The sequence below is a fragment of the Muntiacus reevesi genome, chromosome 4, assembly GCF_963930625.1.
Source record: "Muntiacus reevesi chromosome 4, mMunRee1.1, whole genome shotgun sequence".
In the NCBI taxonomy this organism is placed as follows: Eukaryota; Metazoa; Chordata; class Mammalia; order Artiodactyla; family Cervidae; genus Muntiacus; species Muntiacus reevesi.
In genome coordinates, this window is record NC_089252.1 from 114,688,773 (window position 1) to 114,711,562 (window position 22,790).

Sequence of the window (22,790 nt, forward strand, 5' to 3'; positions counted from 1 at the left end):
TACAATAATTCAGACAACATGGTATATTTACAAAAGGATATACTGATAAAATATAATAGAGATTTTAGAAACAGACCTCCAGAGATTTATGATAAAATACATAGGAATAAACCTACCTAAGGAGGTTAAAAAAATGAATGTACCTATGTTCATAACAGCACTATTTAGAACAGTCAAGACATGGAAGCAACCTCAGTGTTCACTGACAGATGAATGGATAAAGATACATACATACCTATCACATACTCTATATGTACAAGGGAATATTACTCAGCCATAAAAAGAGTGAAATAATGTTGTTTTCAGCAACGTGGCTTGAACTAGAGATTACTGTACATAAGCAAAGTAAGTCAGAAAGAGAAAGACATAAATACCATATGATATCACTTACATGTGGAATCTAAAATATTATACAAATCAACACATCTTTGAAACAAAAACAGACTCACAGACATAGAGAACAGGCTTGTTCCTTGCCAAAGGGGAGCAGGTGGGTAGAAGAGGGAAGGGTTAGGAGGTTGGGATTAGCAGAGGCAAATATTATATATATGATGGATAAACACCAAGGTCCTACCGTATAGCACAGGGAACTATATTCAGTATCTCATGAAAAAATCATAATGGAAAAGAATATGAAAAATAATATATCTATTATAGTATATATATAACTGAGTCACTACTGTACTGAGGAAATTAATACAACATTGTAAATCAACCATAAAATAATAAAAAAATTTATTATTTTTAATACAGTTTTAAAAAAAAGAAGGGATGCAATTTAAAACAGGGTGGTCAGGGAAGGCCTTGCTTAGAGGGAATGTATGCTACACAGTGGGAAGCCTTCTATCATAGAGATGTCACTTCTCCTACAGATGTATGTGCAAATTCAAGGCCTTCTCAATCACAACATCAAAAAACTTTTTAATGGAACCTGACATTTGGCCCTAAGTTTCACATTGAATAGGAAAAAAATGCAAGAAAAAAATAGTCAAGATGACTTTGAAAAGGAAAACAAGACTGGGATTTTCCTAACACCATCAAAACATATTATAAAGTTAAAGTAATTAAAATGATGTGGCACTGGACTACAAATTAAAAAATAGACTAGTGGAATAAAACAAAGAGTAAACAGAGTAACAGAGTAAACAGAAGTGTGCCATGTTAAATATGTGTGTGTATTGGGGCGGTGGGCAGTGGGGAGACACAATTTCCTGCTTCTTAACTAAACTCTCTAAATATTTGCAGTTTTCCATCAAGTCTCTTGGATTTTTCCCCAAAGAAATAATTTTATGCTTCTTTTCCAATTGTTACGCCTTTGGTTGCTTTCTCTTTTCTAACAGCATTGACTAACAAACACACCAATACCAGGTTAAACAATAGTGGTGATTGTATTCACCCTTGTCTTAAACTCAGCTTTAGTGGGTGTGCCCTCGATGTTTGTCATTAAATAAGAGTCAGACGTGACAGAGCGACCAAGCACACACACCACGTTAGGCTCCCCGGAGGTTCAGGTGGGAATGAATCCTTCTGCCACGCAGGAAACCTGGGTTTGATCCTTGGGCTGCGAAGATCCCCTGGAGAAGGGAATGGCTACCCACTCCCGTATTTTTACCTGGGGAATCCCATGGACAGAGGAACCTGGCAGGTTATACAGTCCATGGGGTCGCAGAGAGTCGGATGTGACTAAGCATACATTAAATAGGAGGGGGCCCTGAAGCCTGGGCTCTCTCTAGTCTGTCTCCCTCTCTGTCTATATCTGTTTGTACTTTGCTAGTCTTATACACTGCTCCATGCCGGGTTGGTGATAGGTGAGTTTAGGCTAGATACCCTCTGAAATCCTTTCCAATTTCAAGGTTTAATTATTCTACATATACATGGAAATTAGATTTTAAAATTCTGGTTTTTAAGTGGATGTTTCTCTCTGAAAGATTTTTCTGGCTCTCAAGCAGAAAGCAAATGTCCTCATTCTGTGCCTCATATTTAGACTGAATGCCAGCAAGTAGAAAGATTTTTTTTTTTTTGGATGTGGACCAACTGTAAAGTCTTTATTGAATTTGTTACAACATTACTTCTACCTTACGTTTTGGTTGTTTGGCCCTGAGGCATATGAAATCTTAGCTCCTTGATCAGGGATTGAACCCTCATCTCCTGCATTGGAAGTGAAGTCTAAACCACGGGAACACCAGGGAAGTCTCCAGAAAAATTCTTGAAGGACGTGAGTTTAGAATAAAGTGGAAGCAGCAAAAGTGGAATGGAATGGAATACGATTCTCACCGTTACCACTCAGAGCCCCCTGCTCTCAGGACCACCAGCCAGTGTCAAGACCTCCATCCCACTCAAGACACTTCACCTCTTGATCAGTTGGGGACAGAAACTGCAGATATGGTTTATCTCCAGCAATGGGAATTATGCAACAGGGACCCAACTGACTCCTATTCACACACTGACAACCCGAAACCACGCATGCCAGCGCTTTGTTGCTACCTTACAATAACCGATCGTTTGTATTTGGAAGAATGCCGCCACTGTCAGCATAATTCAGAAGCAAAGAGATTGATTGCTAGGTTTTGTGCTGTGTTTCGGAGTTCTATGTGACTGCCTGAGTTCTCTTGCTCGGAGGGTTCACCAAGTGTTTTGTCAGAAACGCTGCTTCGCTTTGTGTTCTGTATGTGAAGTCTCCCGGCCGGCTCCTTGCTGGCCTTTTACCCGTGGGCTGGGACACCTCTACCAAAACCCAGCTTTGATTCTCTGCTTCTTCCCAGTTTGGTCTGTAGCAGCCACACCCTTCCTCACGGCAGAGTGTGGAACCCTATGCTCACTTGAATATTGTATTTAAATACAGTATATTTTAAAATGAATTACTTCCTTTCACATAGAGTTCTGCCTTTCTCTCCACCCTTCTCTCTCACAAGCCTGGGCTTTGAGGGTTTGTTTGTTAGGTACTAGGTGTTTGGAAGACCCTAACACCTGACTAAGGTGGAGTGGGAACTCTGGCTTAGCCCTCCGGTGGGTACACCAAGAGGCTCTGGACCAGTAGGAAGTCCAGTTTCCCATTCGTGCTTATCCACGATTACCCGTCACGTATAGTACTTCTCAGTTCATTCAGATGTGGAACCTGATATGAGGAAGCCCTCTTCCCACAGTGCCACCTCTAAAGGTTTATTGGTTGTTAAGAAGCTCCCTTTTATGGAGGGAAAGAGACATGTATTTTGTGATCCTAGGAGACCGCATCTATTGAAGCCTTGGACTTCAAAACAGAAGAGGCCTGAGAGGGCCTTAGTGGCCAAACGGCAATATGAAACACGTTTTTAATACTCTGCGTGTAGTCTTTGCAACCTTTCATTAGATTGATCCTGTCACTTAGGGTAAATGTTTTAATTAAAATGCTATTTCAAACAGCCAGCAGCCCCGAGGCTTAAAGCAATTGTGAGGAATAAAGATGCTGCCAAAGAGCCCAACCCCGTTTTCCAAGGAACGCTTGGTAGGACTCCTCCTGCCTGCCTCCCCTGGGCTGGAGAAAGCTGGATTTGTCCCAGAGGTTGACACTGCGTCTCTACCCTGTTACCCTGAGTGCTTTGACCCACATGCATACTGACTGTTGCCTGAAGGATCCTGTCCTGGGTATCCCAGAGAGATCTTGATATCAGCAGCTTCTACTTCGATATTTTGATGATGGCTATAATATATCCTTAGCTCAGATTCCACTAAACAGGAAGTCTAAACTCTTATATTTGAAGACAGGCTGGGTGAACAGTCATCAGAGATGTTGTACACTGGGCAGTAGGGTTGACCTAGACCAGTGATAAACTGGATTTTTTCAGACACTGGGTGTCCCACAGGAGGAATTCAGAGGTCACTCTGGGGTAATAATAATTGGGAATAATAACTAATAAATAATAATTGGGAACAATAATACAAAACATCACTATCTCTTGATGATAACCATTCACTCAGCAAGTTTTTAGGATTATCTACAGAAGAGAAGGGGGCAACAGAGGGTGAGATGGTCGGATGGCATCACTGGCATCACTGACTCGATGGACATGAGTTTGAGCAAACTCCGGGAGACAGTGAAGGCACGGAAGCCTGGCATGCTGCAGTCCATGGGGTCACAAAGAGTCGGACATGACTGAGCGACTAAACAACAACATGTGGTCTACTTACAAATGTAAAATAAATTTTTAAAAAAGAAACAAGAAGGAAAAGACAAGAAACCAAGTACCTTCAGATATAATGATGTTCTTGGAAATGGCAGTTTTAGAAAAAAGGATCCTATGAGGTGTATCCTCAATTAATCTATGAACTTAGCTTAGGGCCAACTGGCTTCAGAAGTGCAAATATGAGACACCAATCCTTGATAAACCTCTGCCTTACATCCTTGTCTTGAGACAGTCAATGGACCCATTTCTTTACCTTAGAACAGTAAAATAGATCCCAGTAGAACAAATGTGGAAGAGAAACTGAAATCTTTAAACCATTCAATGGGAGGGAATCTTCTAGAAATTTCCCAAGGAAAAGTCATGTTTCACTCACATGTACTCAGTCTACTGAGAAGCTGCAACTCTAAGAATAGGTACCAAGTCCAGCTCAGGAGGCCACTCTGAAATCCTTACACTGGTAATTCTTTGAGCCCACCGTACATGGGGCTTCCTGAGAGTCGAGGGTCCCTCTGCCTGAATTCATGTCCTCCCTGCAGTCTGACCTGAGCTCTGGGAGGGCAGTGTTTCCACATCGTAGCTTTACTGAGCGGGCTCCGGCTGACGCCTCCATGGCCCTGAGAGTCTTCTTGTCCATGAAAGCTTCACCTTCAACTACCTACAGCACCTGATCTCTTCTGAAGGACTTTGTGAGGGGTCTCTTATTATACATGAAAGTTTTTGGAAATTACCCACAGTGAGGGTCTGAAGATCAGAACAGTAAGTAATGACTCCTCTCAGAATCCTTTTTCTAACCCACCACTTAGCTGAATCCCCATGTACTTTATTAGTTAACCATTTATAACTATCTATTCAAACATCATCATTGTTTGAGTAAACTCCGGGAGTTTGTGATGGACAGGGAGGCCTGGAGTGCTGCGATTCATGGGATTGCAAAGAGTCAGACACGACTGAGTGACTGAACTGAACTGAACTGATTCAACATCTATCTTCCCCCTTAAGCTGTAAGCTCCATAATGTCAAAGCCTTTATCTGTTTTATTCATTTCTATGTTCCCAGGACCTTGCAGAATACTAGGCACACAGTAGATGATCAGTATATGTTTGTTGATTGACTGACTGATGTTAGAGTAATTGTTTCATATCTTAGGGCTTTAGGTTTTTTATCTATAAAATGAGGGGATAAATTAAATCATCTCCAAATCCATACCAGATAGAACTAATTTGTATCATGATTTGTGAAGGGCACGGATGTTTCCTACCTACTGTGAAATGCATTAAAAATGTGAGATGCATTGTTGGATGCATAGAAGGATGGATAGAAATGGGATAAAGTAAGCATAATACAAAGTTAATTGTCGATAAGGTAGTGACTATAAGAGTATTCAGTTACTACACAGTTACTTCAACTTTCTGTGTAGTTCTAGATTTTCAAACTAAAATGTTGGGGGAAAAACGTGCTGTTCAGAAGAGCCTAAAGCAAGTTTTTTGGTAGAAAAAAAAAAGGCAAGTAATTCAATATAAAAGTCATCAAAATTAGAAATAGAACAAAGAGACAAAATAGGTGTATATTTTAATAGAATTGTGTGAACTTGCAAAAATTTTATGTAAGTAGTAGAGGCAATATATGTGTGGTAAGAGTTTAGAGGAGAGAGCATCCTGGGGAGACAGCAAGTTGGGCCAAAAGTGCTTCAAGGAGTAAGTGATATTTCAGCTGGGCTTTGAAGGATATACGTAATTTGGGTGGGCAATGAGTTTAAGGAAAGGAATTTTGTTTATATTTTTGGTCACGTCTTGCAGCATATGGGACCTTAGTTCTCAGACCAGGGATCAAACCCTCAGCCCCTGCAGTGGAAGTGTGAAATCTTAGCCACTGGACTGCCAGGGAAGTCCCAGGAATAGAATTTTTAAGGGGCCGAGGACAGCTGAAAATGATAAAGTGAGCATATGTGTGGAGAAAGAAAACAAGCAAGAACAGTGAATTTCACATCAGCTACAACTAAACAGGGAACGGTAAGGTTGAAAAGTAATGATGGTGATAAATAATATGATTAGGATCTTCCTTATATATCAGTATTTGAGGTACCTGCACAGAGCACTTTCCATGTATTTATCTCACTTAATCCTCTCAACAAACATGAGGTGTTATAACTAAAATAGTTGCTAGTTAGGAAACTAAGGTTTAGAGAAGTATATAGTCATTTGCCCAAGGTCACACAGCTAACAAGCAGCGGAACCAGGTTTGTCTGACCCAGAAGTCCAAACCCCTAACCACTACACATACTGCTTCCCTGGAAAAAGTGAGGCTAGGCTCTAGGGGCCCTTACATCCCAAAGTAAGGAATTTAGGCTCTCCTCTCTAAGCCTGGAGATCCACTGAAAGATTTTTTGGTGATCAGAGATTTTTAAAAAGAAAATTGGCATAAATAGGCAAGAGATAGAAGCTAGGAAACCCAATTAGGGAGCTGTCACAATAAGGTGTGAATAAAATAGCTGTGGGGACAGAACAAAGCAATAGTCTTTAAGCAGAAATAGTCTACTGACTTTTCCCGACTAATATTGAAATATATTGAGAAAAATCACTGTTTTGGTATTAAATATCCAAATTAAAAGTATCACTAGATCCCAGGCATTGTATTGCATTAGCCTAGTGAGGCTCCGAGGACAAATAAAGACACATTTATTTATTTATTGTCATTCCAGTCCACTCGCCAAGCCGCTTAGACCTCAGGGAGAGTTTGAGGGTCTTCAGCATGTTGACAGGTGAGGCTTGTGTGAACTGCCCACGGGGCTCCTTTGGGTCCAGTCTTGCAATTCTCTGTCACTAGTGATGAGCTCCAGAGTGGATTCAAGAGGTCCAAAGCCAACTTTCCCATCAGTAATTTGATAGAGCTAATCTCCCTTTCCCCAGAACTGGATCTAGAGTAGTTAGGGTTGGTTAGGCCGTCACTGATGATTGTCCCTGATTCACTGGGATGGCTGTGGCTTTCTGCTGGGAGCTGCCCCGAGGAGTCAACTGGAGGGTGGGAATTCTTATCAAAAGAGATGTGTGCGGATACGGAGGTGGACGAAAATTCCCAGAGAGGTGGTGCTCCCTGGGGGACATTCAGTTACATGTGGGGCAGCGTCCCATCAACAGTTGTCTGGTGTTCCCTCCTCCCCTCTCGCTCCAGTTATTTCCCCGATAAAGCGACACATTGGGGAGTACAGACCATGAAACAGGAGAAGAGAAGACTCTGAAAATAGAGACCAGGGGACAAGCACAAATGTGCATGCGTGTGTGTGTGTGTGTGTGTGTGTGTGTGTGTGTGTGTGTGTGTGTGTGTGAGGCTACATGGAAAGCAAGTTCTCAGACAGGGAGAGGGTGCTGAAGAAGAGCAGGGTCCACCCGAGAGAATGAATTGCATGATTTCCCCACGTTTACAAACAACAGGCTTTGAAGTCCAAGGAGACAGGTAGGAGGAAGAGCATTATTGGAGCCTGAGCCCAAAGCTCAGACACTCGGAAGTCACTTATAATGAGGAGTAGGCTCAGGGGGCTGTTGTGAAAAGTCGAACAAGTTGAGAGATGAATCGGTGCTTTATAAACTGTAAAGTGCCTTTAAAGTCCAAAGTGCTACATAAACTGCAAAATACTCCACAGATGTAAGGGAGAATGATCACAATTATTTGAGGAGGAAAACATTATTCTGAATGTAGTCTGTGACCTGAGAATTAAGATGGTAAGAAGGCTGTTTTAAACAGACAACAGAATTTGCCTGTTGAAATGTATCTCCTCTCTTTCAGAATCTTATTGATCTTATAATCTTGATGGGACTTGACATTTCTTTCAAAGAGAAACTATTCAAAACCTACGAGACTCCTTCTCTGGGATTCATTTGCTTTGAAACCAGTTTACAAGCCATACACAAAAAAAATGATCTCACTAATTTATAGTCACCTTGTGTTTTGAACCTTACATGTTATCTAGCTTAATCATGAGAGCTGAGTACAAAATAACTTTAAGTGTTTTTTTAAAGTAAAAAATCAGTCTCTAAACAGTGATTCTTGATCATTTTGGGGGTGTGTTGAGGACCTGCCAAAGTGCACAACGCACAGAACAGTTGGCGTGGGAATTTCTAGGTTCTGAGGCAAAGAACTCTGGGTCTTCCAAGAGTTACAGAAGTTCCAGTCTGAGGGCTACAGTCGTTGCTGTTCGGCTGCTAGCTAAATCGTATCCGACTTTTTGAGACACCGTGGATTGCAGCACGCTAGGCTCCCCCGTCCTTCACTGTCTCCTGGAGTTTGCTCAGACTTGTGTCTGTTGAGTCAGGGAGGCTCTCTGAGGGTTACAGATCTGAGGGCAATTATTTTCTGAGCATAAGCAGCAGGTTTGTTGGAACAAATGTTCAGCCTCCCCAAAGGAGCTGGTTGAGGGAAACCACACCACTGTAGGGAGGATCATATGGTATGAGTGTTTAAAAATTAGTCCAAAAAAAAACCCAACCAAACAAACAAAAAATTGGTCCATTAGAGTCATGGGGGGTCTATGCAGTCATTTCTGTAGCTGCAGTGGTTTCTGGCCTGTGTGTGTGTTTGTGTTCGTTACTAGCGGGATGTTTAGGCGGCAGCTTCTGCCTCCCCAGGTGTCTACCCTCAACTCAATTTCACCAACTCAACCTGGAAGAGCCACAGCCCCAGGAAAAGGCATCGGATGGGCTGACAGTGCTCTTGGGGTCCAACTGGTTACAGGAGAGGAAGAAGGGCATGGCTGGCGTTTGTGCAGCAGTTCTCAATGGAGTCCTGACCAAGGCGGGGGGAGGTTGGAGCTTATGCTGCTCTTCTCTGGGTGAGACGGAGTGGATATCTTATGATTCTCTCACATGCTGACCAGTGATAGAAACAGACTTTAGGTGAACTCCCTCATTTAACTCTTAACCTCCTCAGAAAGATAGGATTATTCTCATAGATCAGGAAACCAAGGCACGGAAAAGCTGACAAAAGTCAATTAGCTAACAACTAGCCAAGCAAGGATTTAAACTCAGATGTAAATTGAGAACTCCTTCCACTGCCCAACACTGACTCTCCCATTTCTTCCCAGCCCCTGGGAAACACTCCCGGGAGCTCCACCCTTGCTAGAAGTCCCTGGAAGTGAAAGAGACCCACTCATCTCACCAAGGACAGTGTGTGTCCCGAGCGGCCGGCCCATCGGACATCTGGGACTCAGCCTCACTTGCTTCTATTACTAACTTCCTTCCTGACCTCGGCAAGCTCCGTAAGTTGTCTTGTGTTTTCTCATCTGTAAAGTGAAGAGGACAGAACTAGATGAAACTTCCCGCTGAAACACTCAGTGCCTGAGTTTCGTGCGCTCCCCCTGTTCCCAGCAGGCCTCCCAGCCCTGTGGGTTGCTCACGACTCCCCTGAGTGCCACCTCCTCTGACCGCCTGGCTAGGAGGACGCGCCCCTCCAACCACATGTATGGCGGTTGTCCGTGTTACACTCCCTTGGCTCATCTTTTCCACTTCCCTTCCATATTTTATCTGAATTCCTCAAACCTTTTTGCCTATCTCCTATATAGTTCTCCAATGCAAGAATAAAACAATTTATGTTTTAATTCCGTCACAGCAGGCAGACGGCTGTTTCCATTTTTTCACTAACAGTGCTGACACTAATATTCTTTAGCTTGCCTCCTTTGACTACATGTGCAAGAGATTCTCTAGAATGAATGTCCAGAAATGGAATTGCTGAGCCAGGGGGTTTATGGATTAGGTATTGCCAAATGGTTCCTCAAAGTGCTGGTGCCAACATACGTTCCTGCTTGCGATATGCTTGTTTCTCACATCCTCACCAATGCTCTCAAGCCTAACAGTCTTCCAGACTAACATTCTGACTGCCTTAGCCTCATGGCACTTACTGTTTTCCACTTTATATTTGTTTATATGCTACCTCCCCTCCTGGGCTATAACTTTTGTGAGGGCAGAAGCCTTGCTTAACTCAAAGAATTCATCGAGCTTAGTAAGGACACAATAAAGGGTTGTGAACAAATAATGGTGAACAGAACCGAATCTGTCTTGACCCAAGGAGGTGGAGATTCCATGAGGGGAGGGATGAAGCATCTATCGCTGTTCATCTGGGGTGAGGATGTGGGTAGGGAATCCCCATCAGCTGCGGCGAAGGTGTCACAGTGGTCAGAGCTGGCTGACAAACCAAAGGTTTCAACATCTATGGAGGACTGTCTCCAACCTTTGGAGATGCAAGCTGTAGATAATTTTTTATCACGGTATTCATTAAATATCTACTGACTGCTGAGAGTAGCAAATTTCCCATTCTCTGGGTTTATCTTTTTATACATCAAGATTGCTGTTTCTGAATGGAACTCCCCCACCTTTGGCCCCACCCCGTTACCAAGGGCTGGATAGGATCCATGTGTCCTTTGGACTAGGAAGCTGTGTGACCTCTGGTAAATGCCTCCCCCTTCTGACACCCCAGCAGTTCCAGGCTGACTCATTTTCTAAATAAGCCACTTGTGGCTTTTGCTCTGACATCACATGTGGAAGAATGAGTAATTTTTTAAGAACCAGAGTTATATTTGATCAGAATAAGATGCATTGTGTATGTTACTCATGGTTCTAGGACAAGGGGTCAACACTGGTAACAAGTACCCTAACCTTCTCCCACCCCTCCTTTCCCTGGGGCCAAGGGAGAGACAGAAGCCAAAGGAAGGAGGCAGGTATGGATGTGAAGAATTTTTGTGGACATTTCTAATTTTGTTATCACATTATGTACAGTTCAATAAAATTGTACCTTGCGGCTTCTGCTAGATTAAATAAAAATAATGTCACAAAGTAAGCAAGGCCATGGGGCTCTGCTCCTTGGGTTCAAAGCCCAGCTCTACCACAGACGAGCTGGGTGACCTTGGGCAAGTTATTGACTCTTGATTTGCTTTTATTTCCTCATCTGTAAAACAATAAGCATCTATCACATTGCAAGGAACAAATGAATTGATAAATGTTGAGTGCTTAGGATTGTGCCCAGAACTTAGCAGCCACTGTGGATATATTAGTAAATATTTCCTTGAATCCATCACAGTGTTCAGGCTCAAAAGAAATGCTCAATAAATACTTTTTAATGAAACAGATTCATTGTATTAAAACACATTTGGAACAGGGGATGGGGATAGAAGTGACAGCAAGTAGGAGACTCTGGGTTGGAAATGGAAGCAACCATGAAGATCAGTTCCCTTGAGCTCAGGTCTTGCCCTCCCACCCTCCTTTGGTTTGTTTTGTTGGCTGTCTGCACCCCGGTCATGTGCATTGCAGTGGGAAAAGGGCTGTCCCCCAGGTGTCACTGAGTGGAGGTTCTACGTGCTGTTTTTTAAATGTGAGAAGTCAGCAGAAGGACATCAGGGTTAAGATTCTGAACCTCCTCTGCAGGGGGTGCAGGTTCAATATCTGGTCAAGGAACTAAGATCCCACATGTAGTGTGGCATGGCCAAAAAAAAATTTTTTTTTTTAATTAAATACACAAATGTGCATGTTAGTCGATCAGCTGTGACCCCATGGACTATAGCCCACCAGGCTCCTCTGTCCCCATGGGATTTCCCAGGCAAGAACACTGGAGTAAATAGCCATTCCCATCTCCAGGGGATCTTCCCCACACAAGGATCGAACCTAGGTCTCCTTCATTGCAGGCAGATTCTTTACTGTCTGAGTCGCCAGAGAAGCCCCAGTAAACAAACAGATTTTAAAAAAAGAAAGAAGAGGCACAGTTCTAGATCCTTGAACCCTGGGAGCCTGGGCTTAGTTCGGAGGGAGACCCAGGCACCAGACGACTTCATCCTTGGACCTCTCAGCGCCTACTGTTTAGAGAAGGTGCTGAGAAGTTAGCGAGGCCGCAGCGTCAGGACGGGTGTTATCTGGTTGAGTGGTTGGTGGGGTGAGCATCGTGTACAGGACATTATTTAGGTAAGATGTTGGGATCAGGGTAGACGCAGTGTGCATCCTCACAGCCCTTGTGGTCGGGGGAGCACACTCCTGAGCACCCAAGAGTCATGAGGAAGCCAGACCGAAATCCCTCCAGCGCAGACTTCTTCAGGACGCTGGGGGCTGGGGGACCGCACTCACCAGAGCGGGTCTGTCCTGCCTCATCGGCACCTCCGTGTGGGCTGGAGCTGAGGAAACGGATAGACCTGACAAGTGGCTCGGGCTGGCTGCTACAGAAGCAAGGGGGCCATGCTTATTGTTGACAGGAAGGGTCTACATTCCGTACAACTGGTGGGACAGCCGAGTTACTGAAGCAGGTCCAGCCGTCCTGGAGGACGAGGTTCGCCCCGGCCGATGTCAGGAAGTGCAGCCTAGGGAGTGTCTGAGGGAGTCATGTCCTCAACCACATGCAGAGACAGTCACATACACACTGACAGCTTCACCCTTTCTCTGCCCTCCACTCATGCACACTCGCGCGCGGGCCTCACCAACGGTGTCTCAGTCAACAGGGCGGCCTAGGGAAGACCTCAGGGCTGAATCAAATGCTGGTGAATGCTTCTGCTTTTATTACACCACAAGTCTTAACATTTATTTGGAGAGGAACACAAAACTTGGCGTACTGGCATGCATTGTCTACAGCACGGCTTCAGAGGAGCTCAAGACCACCACGGTCTGCTCGGGAGGACCCTGCCGGAGGGGTGGTGATGGCGGGGGGGCTGGGGGACCGAAGGTCCTTGATCACTGGAGTCGGCAGACCACAGGTGCTTCACCACCACAGAAGTTGAAGAACCACGTGTGTTGGGCAGGGGTGTCTCCAACAGCTAAATAGGTGTGACAAGGGATCCAGGTGTGGGTGAGTCCCTAACACGTACAGCCTAGAACACTGGGGGGAGGGTAAGAACATTCTCCTTCCCAAGTGGGCAGCCCTGACTACAGTGGGGGAGGGGCATGCTTAGCACTGCATCTGAGCTCGGTGAAGGGCACCCTGGTTTCACAAGGGAGAGTAAGACATGACGGCGCTATCACAGTAAGGCCACTAAAGTCACGGCAAACGGGGACCTCAGAGGAGACTCTCACGACTACGGGGAGGGGGCTCGACCCTCTCTGACGCCAGGTGCCCGCTGCTGGTTAGGCACCCTGCCCTGAGACCTTCACCTGGCTCCTTTGCTGAGCTGTACCACGTCACTGAGCACAACGGAGCGGAGGGGGGGGCCACGCACGTCAAGGTCACGGGACATCACCATCCCGCGTGGCCGACGGCTGCTGGCGAGTGTCTTGGACGCCTTTCCCGGTTGGGCCGGGGGCCCCCTGTGTGTCTGCAGAGCTAATCTGAAAAGAGGCTGGCAAAGGACTTCCTCAAGCTCCGGATGGTCTCTGCTTTGGCTTCATCCTCACTGGCTGAAGAGCGGAAGAAGGAGGACTCAGAGAAGCTGAAGGCATTGGTCAGGGACTGCGACTTGCTTGAAGAAGATAAAAACCAGAGAGAATGTGAGATGGTGCTGTTCCAGGCGAGGAAGGGCGGGATGGTGACACGGGGACATGACACCTGGAGCGCGCGCTCCCGCCCCAGGGAGACCGGGTGTCAGAGGAGAGAGCCAGCGTGGGGAGGGCTCCCAGCGCTGGGTGGCCCCCACCTTCTCTTCCCCTGCAGCGCTGCTGGAGCAGGCAAGGACGGGGCCGCGGGGGAGGCAGGGAGAAGAGGGGGCTTGAGGTCCTTTCTTTTCCTTAACGCTGAAGCACCAACTGGGTGGGGACCAAGCCAGGAACCTCACGCCCTCGCCCTCTCTCGGATGAAATGCAGGGACAGGGGCCAGGGGACTCGCGTGCTCCCTCTCCCACCGCCTCGGGGAGCGAGTGGAGCCGATCTCGGAAGACCTGGGTCAGAGTCTTGGTTCCAGCCCTCACCCACTCTTGACCTTGGGAAGCCACGTGCCTCTCCTGCTTTCTTAATTGTGTTCTATTGATGTCTGGTAATATTTATCTCTAGGCCTTCTCAGCTCTTTCTACTTTGCTTTTCTTTCTCTGATTCCTAAAGGACCTCTGGACTTGGCACAAACTCTATCGGCTCCATGGACTGCCCTTCCAGTGGACATAATGGCCCTCACAGGCTTCCTCGGGGGAGAGCTGTGAGGTTCAGGGCGTCCAGGGGTCACAGAACTAGATATCAGGCCCACACGAGGTTACTGGATAGTTTTCTCAGGAAAAAAAAAGCCCAAATTGCACACATTTTAGGGACCAATCTCCCCCCGAGACACTAGTGATTCAGAGAGAAAGGCTGTGAAGGCCTCAAGGTAGAAGGGAGGCCAGGCCCAGCACTTAGGAGGGGACATGTGGTCCATCTGCTCTCCTTCCTGACTTGAGCTTGTCTCTTTCCTGCTCACCTCTGCCTCCAGAACTCCTCTCCCGGCGTCTCACAATCCCAGCCCTCCCCCGAACTCGGGCCCTGCCCCAGAAACCCCCTTCTACATAAGTGTGAGCCTATCTCTTCTCCCGTGGTGACTGGACGGGCGCCCTGCCTTTCACTGGGTGGGGATGAGCCCCAACATGCCAGCAGCAGGGACTCCTCTGCACACACGGGCCGAGGGCACCAGGACCAGCCTCCCACTTGTCTGGCTCAGCCCAGGGGCAGTGACAAACCCAGAGATCTGCCCTCAGACTGGGGCCGGAGTCAGCTCAAGAGGAGGAGGGAGAGATTAAAAGGCCTGCAAACAGAACACGACTAGGTTGAAGGGAGGCTGTGAGGCAGGCGAGACGTGGAAAGTGCCCGTGTCCAGGTCTGGGGAGCTGGACTGGGGGATGGCCCGCCCATCGTACAGGACTGAAAGACTCAGAGGGAGCGGTCATTGACCACCAGAGCCCTCACCCGGCTCTGTCACTGATGAGCAGAAGGGCCTCAACAAAGAAATGCAGAGCTCTGAGCAGGGTTTTCCCGTCTCTGTGCTGACTCGACTGTCTCTGAGTAGCTCATCGGAGCCCCAGGCTCTGCAGCCCCTATCCTCCGTCCCCAAGAGTCTCATCTCTTTACTGAGATGCACTCATGGACCGCCTCCACTCCCCGGGGCGGTGGGGTCTGAGCTGACAGTGATGACAGAGATCTGCGTCTGGGCTGTTGGAGAAACACATCCTGGGTCTAGGGGAGGAGGGGCTGAGTCCTCTGGTGCTCCCCTTCCCATATGCAGCTGCACTGTTTCCCAGGGGCCCCCAGTTCTGTTTTCTGAGGCCGGACAGTGTGGTGGGAGCCTCTGGGTCACTGTTGGGAATGAGGGAACCCACGAGGATGGAGTCCCTCAGGGTCTGTATCTGGGGCCTCTCCTTTGATGACCACACCAGAAACCAACCTCCTTCTGACCAAGCTGAAGGTAAAAAGTTGAGATGGATATAACTACTTCCCCCTTTTCCTTCTGGGCAGCCTTGCTGATTGACATACCCTGAACTGTGAGTCAGAGGCAGAAAAGAGAACTTTTTTTTTTAAGAAGAGAGAGACACATACACACAGAGAGAAAAGGAATGGAAAGAGTGGGAAAGAGGATTAAAAAAAAAACAAACCCAAAATGCAAACCCTAAGTTAGTACAAGAATGGGAGAGGGGTAGTAACTGACTTAATTGTCTGTCACTCCCCAGGAAGAAAGGGGAGGGTTTGGGTTTCTAGCTAGACCTTAGACTTTCACTTCCCTCTTTCTTACCCTCCCCAGCCAACTCGACCATGCCCCCCGCAAAAAAAAAAAAAACAAAACAAAAAAACAAAACAAAAAAAAAACCCCACCGAAACCCAAACCCCCCAAAACCCCCACAAAAGTGTCTGTTGGAGGAGGTCTGACTGAAGGTGCTTCCTAGCAGCTCTGGAGCCCCAGGAAGAGGGGAGGCGGGGAGCGGCTGAGCTGTCTCTTACTTGAGCTGTGGGTGAGGCTGGGGCTTCTGCGGTGGAGCGGCCGGGGGTGGCTGGGCCTCTGCCAGGGAGCTGCTGCTGGAGGGTGCATCTCCGTGGGTGGTGGGGCCGCCCGGCCGAGGAGGAGCCGAGGAGGAGGAAGAAGAGGAGGAGGAGGAGGAGGAAGAGGAAGGTGGCACTGATGGTCCCGGGGGGAGCCGGCGTGGAGGCAGCACCTTGCCTGGGGGTTGCATTCCTTGGGGTTGCCCAGGGCCCCCTAGGTTCAGTACAAGAAAAACTTCATAATTTAACCATATCAAAGGGTTTCCTTATTAGAATTTACATCTCGAAGGGTGTGGTTATTTCATTACCAGAGGATAAACTCTGTCACAAGAAGCAAGTCCCTGGTTACCCCAAGGACACGGCTCTACATGCGCCTCCTCAGACTCACAACAACGCGGGCACAGCGGAAGTGGGAGCACCGGGCAGAAAGCAGGGGGTGAGCGGCCCCTTCGGGGGTGAGCTCTGCTACAGAACGCCCCCGGGTCACACACAGGGACCACCCCTCTCCCCCAGAGCTTCGTCAGGCGCGGACCAACCTGGCCCATGGGGTACCAGGAGGGCTCACGTTCCACAGGGCACACACAGCGTGGAAAGAGTGGTGGAAAGAGTCCTGGCCTGGGGGTCAGAAAGCCCCGGACACAGTCTATCAGCGGGTCCCTCAGCAAGTCAGCTGACTTCTCTGGACTTCAGTGTTTCCAACCAGAAAACTGTGAACAATTAAGACCCAGTCTTACTTATCTTTCAAGAGGGTAGTGTATCAAAGATGACAATGGACAAGAACGTTCTTCAGAAAGTGTTCTGTGCTTTACAACCATCACTGACTTACACTGTGATTTTTTAGAGTTGGCCTTAGTCCCAACCCACTCCATGGCTGGGTGTCTGGTTGCAACACCCCCAAACAGAGCTTTCTTTTAGCGTTAACTCACACCCATGACTAGGACCTTCCATGTCTAGGCAATTCTTCTGCCTCTTAGTACCATCCTTAGGGGTTCCTGTCCCTCCCAGGTGTGTATGGTGAAATTCTCCAAAAATCAAGTCCCATTCTCTCCTGGAGATGTTGTGGGCACCATTTGGCAAAGAAATGCACCCCCCCCCCCCAGAAAAGGACCAAGATCCCCTTTCTCCCAGAATGAGACAGAAAACATCTGGCAACCTGGAGATCTCATTTCTTAGTCTCAGTCCCAGAGGACCTGTTCATGTGCCCGCTGGAAGGAGTGAGCTTACAGAAACTCAATGGACAGCTAAGACTTGTAACTTAGTTTTCTAGAAACACAGGGACACCTGCGGCCTCAGGAGAGGCAGAACCACACGTCTATACCACTGTACATCCATGATTGTAAGCCGGTTTCCCCTCTACATGGTATGGATTCCACTTTATCATCAATGACCAATTCATACCAGGGTTAGTTACATATAGATAAACAAGTAAATAAATAAATGGAATTTAGCACGTTGAAGAAGCTCTAGGTTCAAATCAGATAACTAGTAAAGACGACAGATTAGCAGATCATTTCATGTGAACCCGTTTAACGCCTTTCCCAAAGTTTGGCATCGTTCGTATCAGCATTTTCTTGTCAAGTACCACAGGTCGAGAGCTCAGTCTCTTGGACCAGACACCTGAGAGCTTTCCCGCCTGTACAAAGATGCTTGAACAGCCAGAAACTACAACTTAACACTGAAGACAGATAAAACTTTTCCTTTATTGCACATTAAGCTGTACAAGAGTCACAAAAAAGAGGTACTGAAATCACACTTCCAGCGTTAAATGAGGTTCTCCCAGCTGGATTGGTACAAAAAAAGGGGGACAACATCAAGAAAAGAAACGGGCACAAAACACCTGAACGGCACTCTTTCACTGTGATACGGACGCCTCAGGCCACAGAGCTGTCCTTAGCATGCTGCCCGAGGGCTCAGGACAGTCAGGGTGCGCAGTCAGCTCGTGTCTGACAGCGGGAGGGAGCCCTAGCTCTCCTCTCTCCCACCTGACAAGACTGTGGCCAACACTGCCCTGCAGTCCCACTGAATTCAAACGGCAACTTTGTGTTTGTGGCTCACGAATGTCACATGAAAAGCACCTGGATGTTCACACTGACCACATGCAAAGAAGCAACACCATCATCAGCTCACTGCTTGGACAGAAACAAAATTAAAAAAATAAAATGTATTCCTCCGTTCTGGGAAAATGTCTCTCTACTCCTTTCTATCATTTCGTCAGATTGGGAGGTATTTTAAGGACCTGATTCTCTAGGCAACCCGCCTGGGCATGCAGAACTGCATATAATACACGTGTCTATTTACAGCACACACTACGGTCGGCATCCACGTCAGCTCAGGGCGGAATCGCAGCCGAGAACATTTACACTCAGTGCATCTCCTTGCAGCTCAGACTCTGCCCGCAGCCAAGACAGGAAGCAGGGCCCGAAGCCCTGGACGCAGGAATCATGTTACACACCACCGTCACCAGCGAGTCCCCAGGCCTGGCCATCCAGAGAGGTGACGTGTCGTGACAGCAGTGGGGCGGGGATGCGAAAGCAGAGCTCAAAGCACTTCTAAAATGTGAAGCCCCTCAGCCCACGGCCCTAGAGGAGGTCGCTTGGTGCCCCGTCCCGGCCTGGCCAGGAGACGGCAAGAGGGGGTACTGACCCGAGGCCTTGAGTGGGAACTGCCTCCGCCTTGCCCAGGAGCTGCGTGTCGGAGGAGAGAGCATGAGACGGCGGACGGCTCTCCCAGAGCCCCAGCCCCAGACACACGCGGGCTAAAATCTGAGACAGTCAGTCTCTGGACTGAGGAGGGCTCCTGCAACAGCTGAAAACTAAAGCAGGTGCCCACCTCAGAGTTCAGGGGGCAGTGTACCCACTCGTGGGAAACAGGACAGTTCCGATTCGCTCCCATGTTGCCATGCCTTGAGAGAGGCCAAGGGCAGCGCGATCGAGTCCTTCCCAGACTTCCAGCAGCTCCCAAATCGCTAAGGAATCACCTCTGTACACGGGTCAAGCTTTGGGGAAAACGAAGCAGCCTCGGTTCCACAGAAGCGCACAGATGGCCAATTCAGAAACAATTCGGGGGGACTGAGATGAACACAGAAAAAATACTCACAAAGTCATTTTGATATTGCACATCAGCGGCCCCATTTGTTTTTTGTCTAATCTCATAGCTAATTAGTTAATAATAAAACGAAAGGTACACTGGGATGTCGAATACAGAACACATCCCTGGAGATAAGCTTGTTCTTTATAGTTTATGTCATCACTAGAAAACACAAGAGCTCCACGGGCACGGCCAGCCTATTCACAGAAACTCAAATGCACCAAAGTTTAGCAAATGGAGAAAAAGAGAGACGCCTTCGGATTCAACGGATGAAGCGATGGGAATGAGACCTTGGAAATCTCTTAAACTTCTAGCTATTTACCCGAGTCATGCAGAAAGGAAGCAAAAAGCACTGCAGATCCCAAGCTCACTCATGGAGGTAAGCAGGGGGTCGGGCGAGTGGGGCGGTTTATCTGAGTCCGGGGGGGAGAAGGAGGGGAGTCAGGTTTGATCTTGTGGTCTCTGTTTCTCCCCTGTCCACCCCACCCCACCCCCAGTCCTACTGCGCCCCACACTGTGTAATACTTAAAAAAGAAAATACTATCAAACCACCCAGAGGATAGTCGCACTGAACTTGGGAGAGGCACAATTCTTTTGTACACTGTTGACAAACAGCCCTGGATTCACAAGTTATACAGAGAAACGTTAAGTGAGCGTTACAAGCACGAACAGGTGAACAACCAGACAGAGGCGCTGACACTGCATAGGAAGAACAGAGTCCAGTCAGCATTGAAAGAACGCAGAAACGGCACCAGTGGGAGGGTCTGCTGCGTCCCTCCCCGCTTTCCTTTCTTTCCTTGTTTGTTTTTGGCTTAAAATTTCTGCTTTGAAAAAACATTAACTACCCATCGCTTTAAGAAGCTTGGACCTGTTTAGGCCCTACTGCAATGCCATTACAGTCGAGAATATACTGTAAACAACCTTGGGGGGCTGGCCGCTGAGGCGGGGTCTTGCTCGAGTCCGGATCCTTAAGTGTTCCACTCTGGAAGACAAAAATGCAAAAGAGATAAAAAACGAAACTCCAGGCAGATTCCCAAGAGAAACCCTGTGGCTCTGTGGCGGGGCTGCAGTGGGATCCACTGGGATCTGGCCCAAGGGCTTCAGCTGTTCTGCAAACACCTCAAGGGGGTTCTCAGCCTCTGGGGTATTGCTGGGACCTAAGTGAAGGCAATCTGGGGCTGAGAACCACTCTGGCGGGCAGTGTCTGAGACCCTTACCCTCTTTTCCTTTCCCTTCCTTCTAGACCCTTTCTAGAAACTTCCAAGAGCATCTGGCTTCTTCTCTGGGGGCTGCCTGAGGGCCAGCTACCCTGGGGCTCACAGGCCGGCTTCTGGGGGAAGGATCAGCCCCAGCACCAGCGGGGGCTGGGCCAGGTGACAGGCTTAAGCCTTGAGTTGGCTGACTCAGGGGTCAGAGCCACTCTGGGCTGGGCTGGAACTCCCGCGGGGAGGGACCTGAAGGAGGGGGGCCGTCTTTTGTTTCCCAGGACCCTCCTTACCCAGAGGGAAGGAATAAGACCTTAATGTTTGTAAAAGTGCTCAAGGCCAGGCTGTTTTTCCCTCTCTAACAGCATAATTGCATTTTATCCAGCACCATGGCTCCACTCCCAGGCTTCCTCTCCTCCCAGCTGTGATTCTGATTATGCCCCAACAGGAGCAGAGACGCCTGTGACTTCAGTTCATCTACCATTTGCACTGAAGGCAGGGAGCATGTGGAGCCTGAATTCAGCTCAGGGGAGACGCTCCACGAGGCGGGGGGCTGCCAAGTGTGCAGACGGTGATGCCACAGCGGGAGCTTTGGAGGCGAGGCCGGGAGAGGCCCTGCAAGTCCTCAGCACCCCACTTCCTCTTTCAGTGCTCCTCTCCCTTGTGACAGGCCCCCCCAGCCCTACTCCCACATTAAAACTGTTCCCCATTCCCATGGGCCCCTGATCTGGCCTTCTATCTCCCTTCCTGCTGCTGCAGGCCTGTTTTCAGCTCCGCTGCTGGGACAGCAAAAGGGCCACTCTTGCCAGGGTCACGGTCTTTCAATGAGAGCACTGCCTACAGCTGTTCTACCAAGAGGATTTCAGGCAGGAGGAGGCAGGAGGGCCTCTGAAATGTCTTTGGTGCCACTGCACCAGAGGGTGCCCATTCTGTCCACAATCCCGACCTCTTACAGATCACAGCAAGAACGCCCACACTTCCCTTTCCCTTCTTGCGTGGGGCTTTCAAGGGGGGTCTCACCCCTGACCCTGAAATCCCGAAGCCAGCTAGAGCCCACACCTTCTAGTCAGCCATCAAGACCCACCAGGCTCTCCGTCTTGGCATCCAAGATTCACTCTTTCCTCCTGACCAACTCTGGTCAGGCCTGTATCATTTCTTGTTTAGACTACTAGAATAGTCTCTCAGTTCTTTAGTCTCCTTTCCAATCCATCTTCTGGATACCTATTACCCTCCTAAACTCCTTCTCTAACTGTATCACTTTACTGCTCTAAATGGGCTTCCCTTGTGGCTCAGATGATTAAGAATCCTCCTGCAATGCAGAAGACCTGGGTTCTATCCCTGGGTCAGGAAGATCCCCTAGAAAAAGAAATGGCTACCCTCTCCTGTATTCTCACCTGGAGAACTCCCTGGACAGAGGAGCCCGGCAGGCTACAGTTCATGGGGTTGCAAAGAGTCAGACACAACTGAGCAAGTAACATTTTCACTGCTCTAAATAATTTACAGCTAACACTATACACGTGCCAGGCAACACGATGGGCAATTTTATGCAGTATTTCCCTTAAGTCTCACAGCAGCTCTCTGAGGTATCAACATCCCTAATTTTTAGATAAGGAAGCTGAGGCCCAGCTAAGTCAGGTAATACAGAGGCAGCTGGCACTCGAGCCCAGGCAGTCTAACCTCCTCTTCCCATCGCCCACAGGATGATGTCTGCATTCTTCAGGATGACACCAGAAACTTGCTTCAGCATGGCTGGACAGGCCCCTTGAGCCTCTGTCCCTCATGTTCTAAACATGCCTGCTCCTTCCAGCCTGACCCTTCACTGCTTGTTCTCTAGTCTAGGCCACTCTAGCTTTTATGATAAGTACCCTCCAGAAATACCTTCTCTCCTTTTCAGCCAATCCAATCCCACACATCCTGAAGGTCTGAGTCAAATTATACCCCATTTGTGACATCTCTCTTCTGATTGCCCCTTTTGATTGTGGTCTCCCCTCTGAAATCCTATAACAGCACTTAATAGACTGTCTTGTTATCATCTTGAAGACTGGGATGATGTTTCTATCGCCAGATCCTTGACAGCAAGGATGGTGAGTCTTCACCTTCTCATGAATTCCTAACCATTACAGTGCCTATTTTTTCCAAAGAAAAACTGGGATGTATGGCCTGATGTGGTAACTATTTATTTAAAAAGTAAAATAGTTAAGATTGGGACTATTTTGGAAATGAAGACTGCCGTCATTCTACCAATGTCAGCAGGCACAGGACAGAGCACATGAGAGGTCCTTCCTGACTGCTTATTAGATAAACAGCCGTGCGGCAACAGGAAAGTCCAAAATGAAGTAGGTGTGAGTCTTTCAAGAGAAAGATGTCGTTAAACCATAGATGTCAAACCACCCCATATGTGGGACCAGCTCGGATGAACAGCTCTGAAAATGCTCAGGTTAGAGAATTAGAATAT

General features: G+C 47.8%; 1 protein-coding gene across 1 annotated transcript in view; it reads right to left on the minus strand.

Annotated features, from left to right (window-relative positions):
• Positions 1 to 12,683: 12,683 nt before the first annotated feature.
• The window catches only part of SYN2 (synapsin II), a 150,005-nt gene continuing 139,898 nt past the window's right edge, over positions 12,684 to 22,790 (minus strand). The window contains exons 11-13 of the mRNA XM_065933958.1: positions 20,052 to 20,112; positions 16,005 to 16,257; positions 12,684 to 13,575 (exon numbers count right to left, since the gene is read on the minus strand). Of these exons, the coding sequence (XP_065790030.1) occupies positions 13,440 to 13,575; positions 16,005 to 16,257; positions 20,052 to 20,112 (450 nt within the window). The 3' untranslated portion in view covers positions 12,684 to 13,439. The remainder of the gene's footprint in view (positions 13,576 to 16,004; positions 16,258 to 20,051; positions 20,113 to 22,790) is intronic.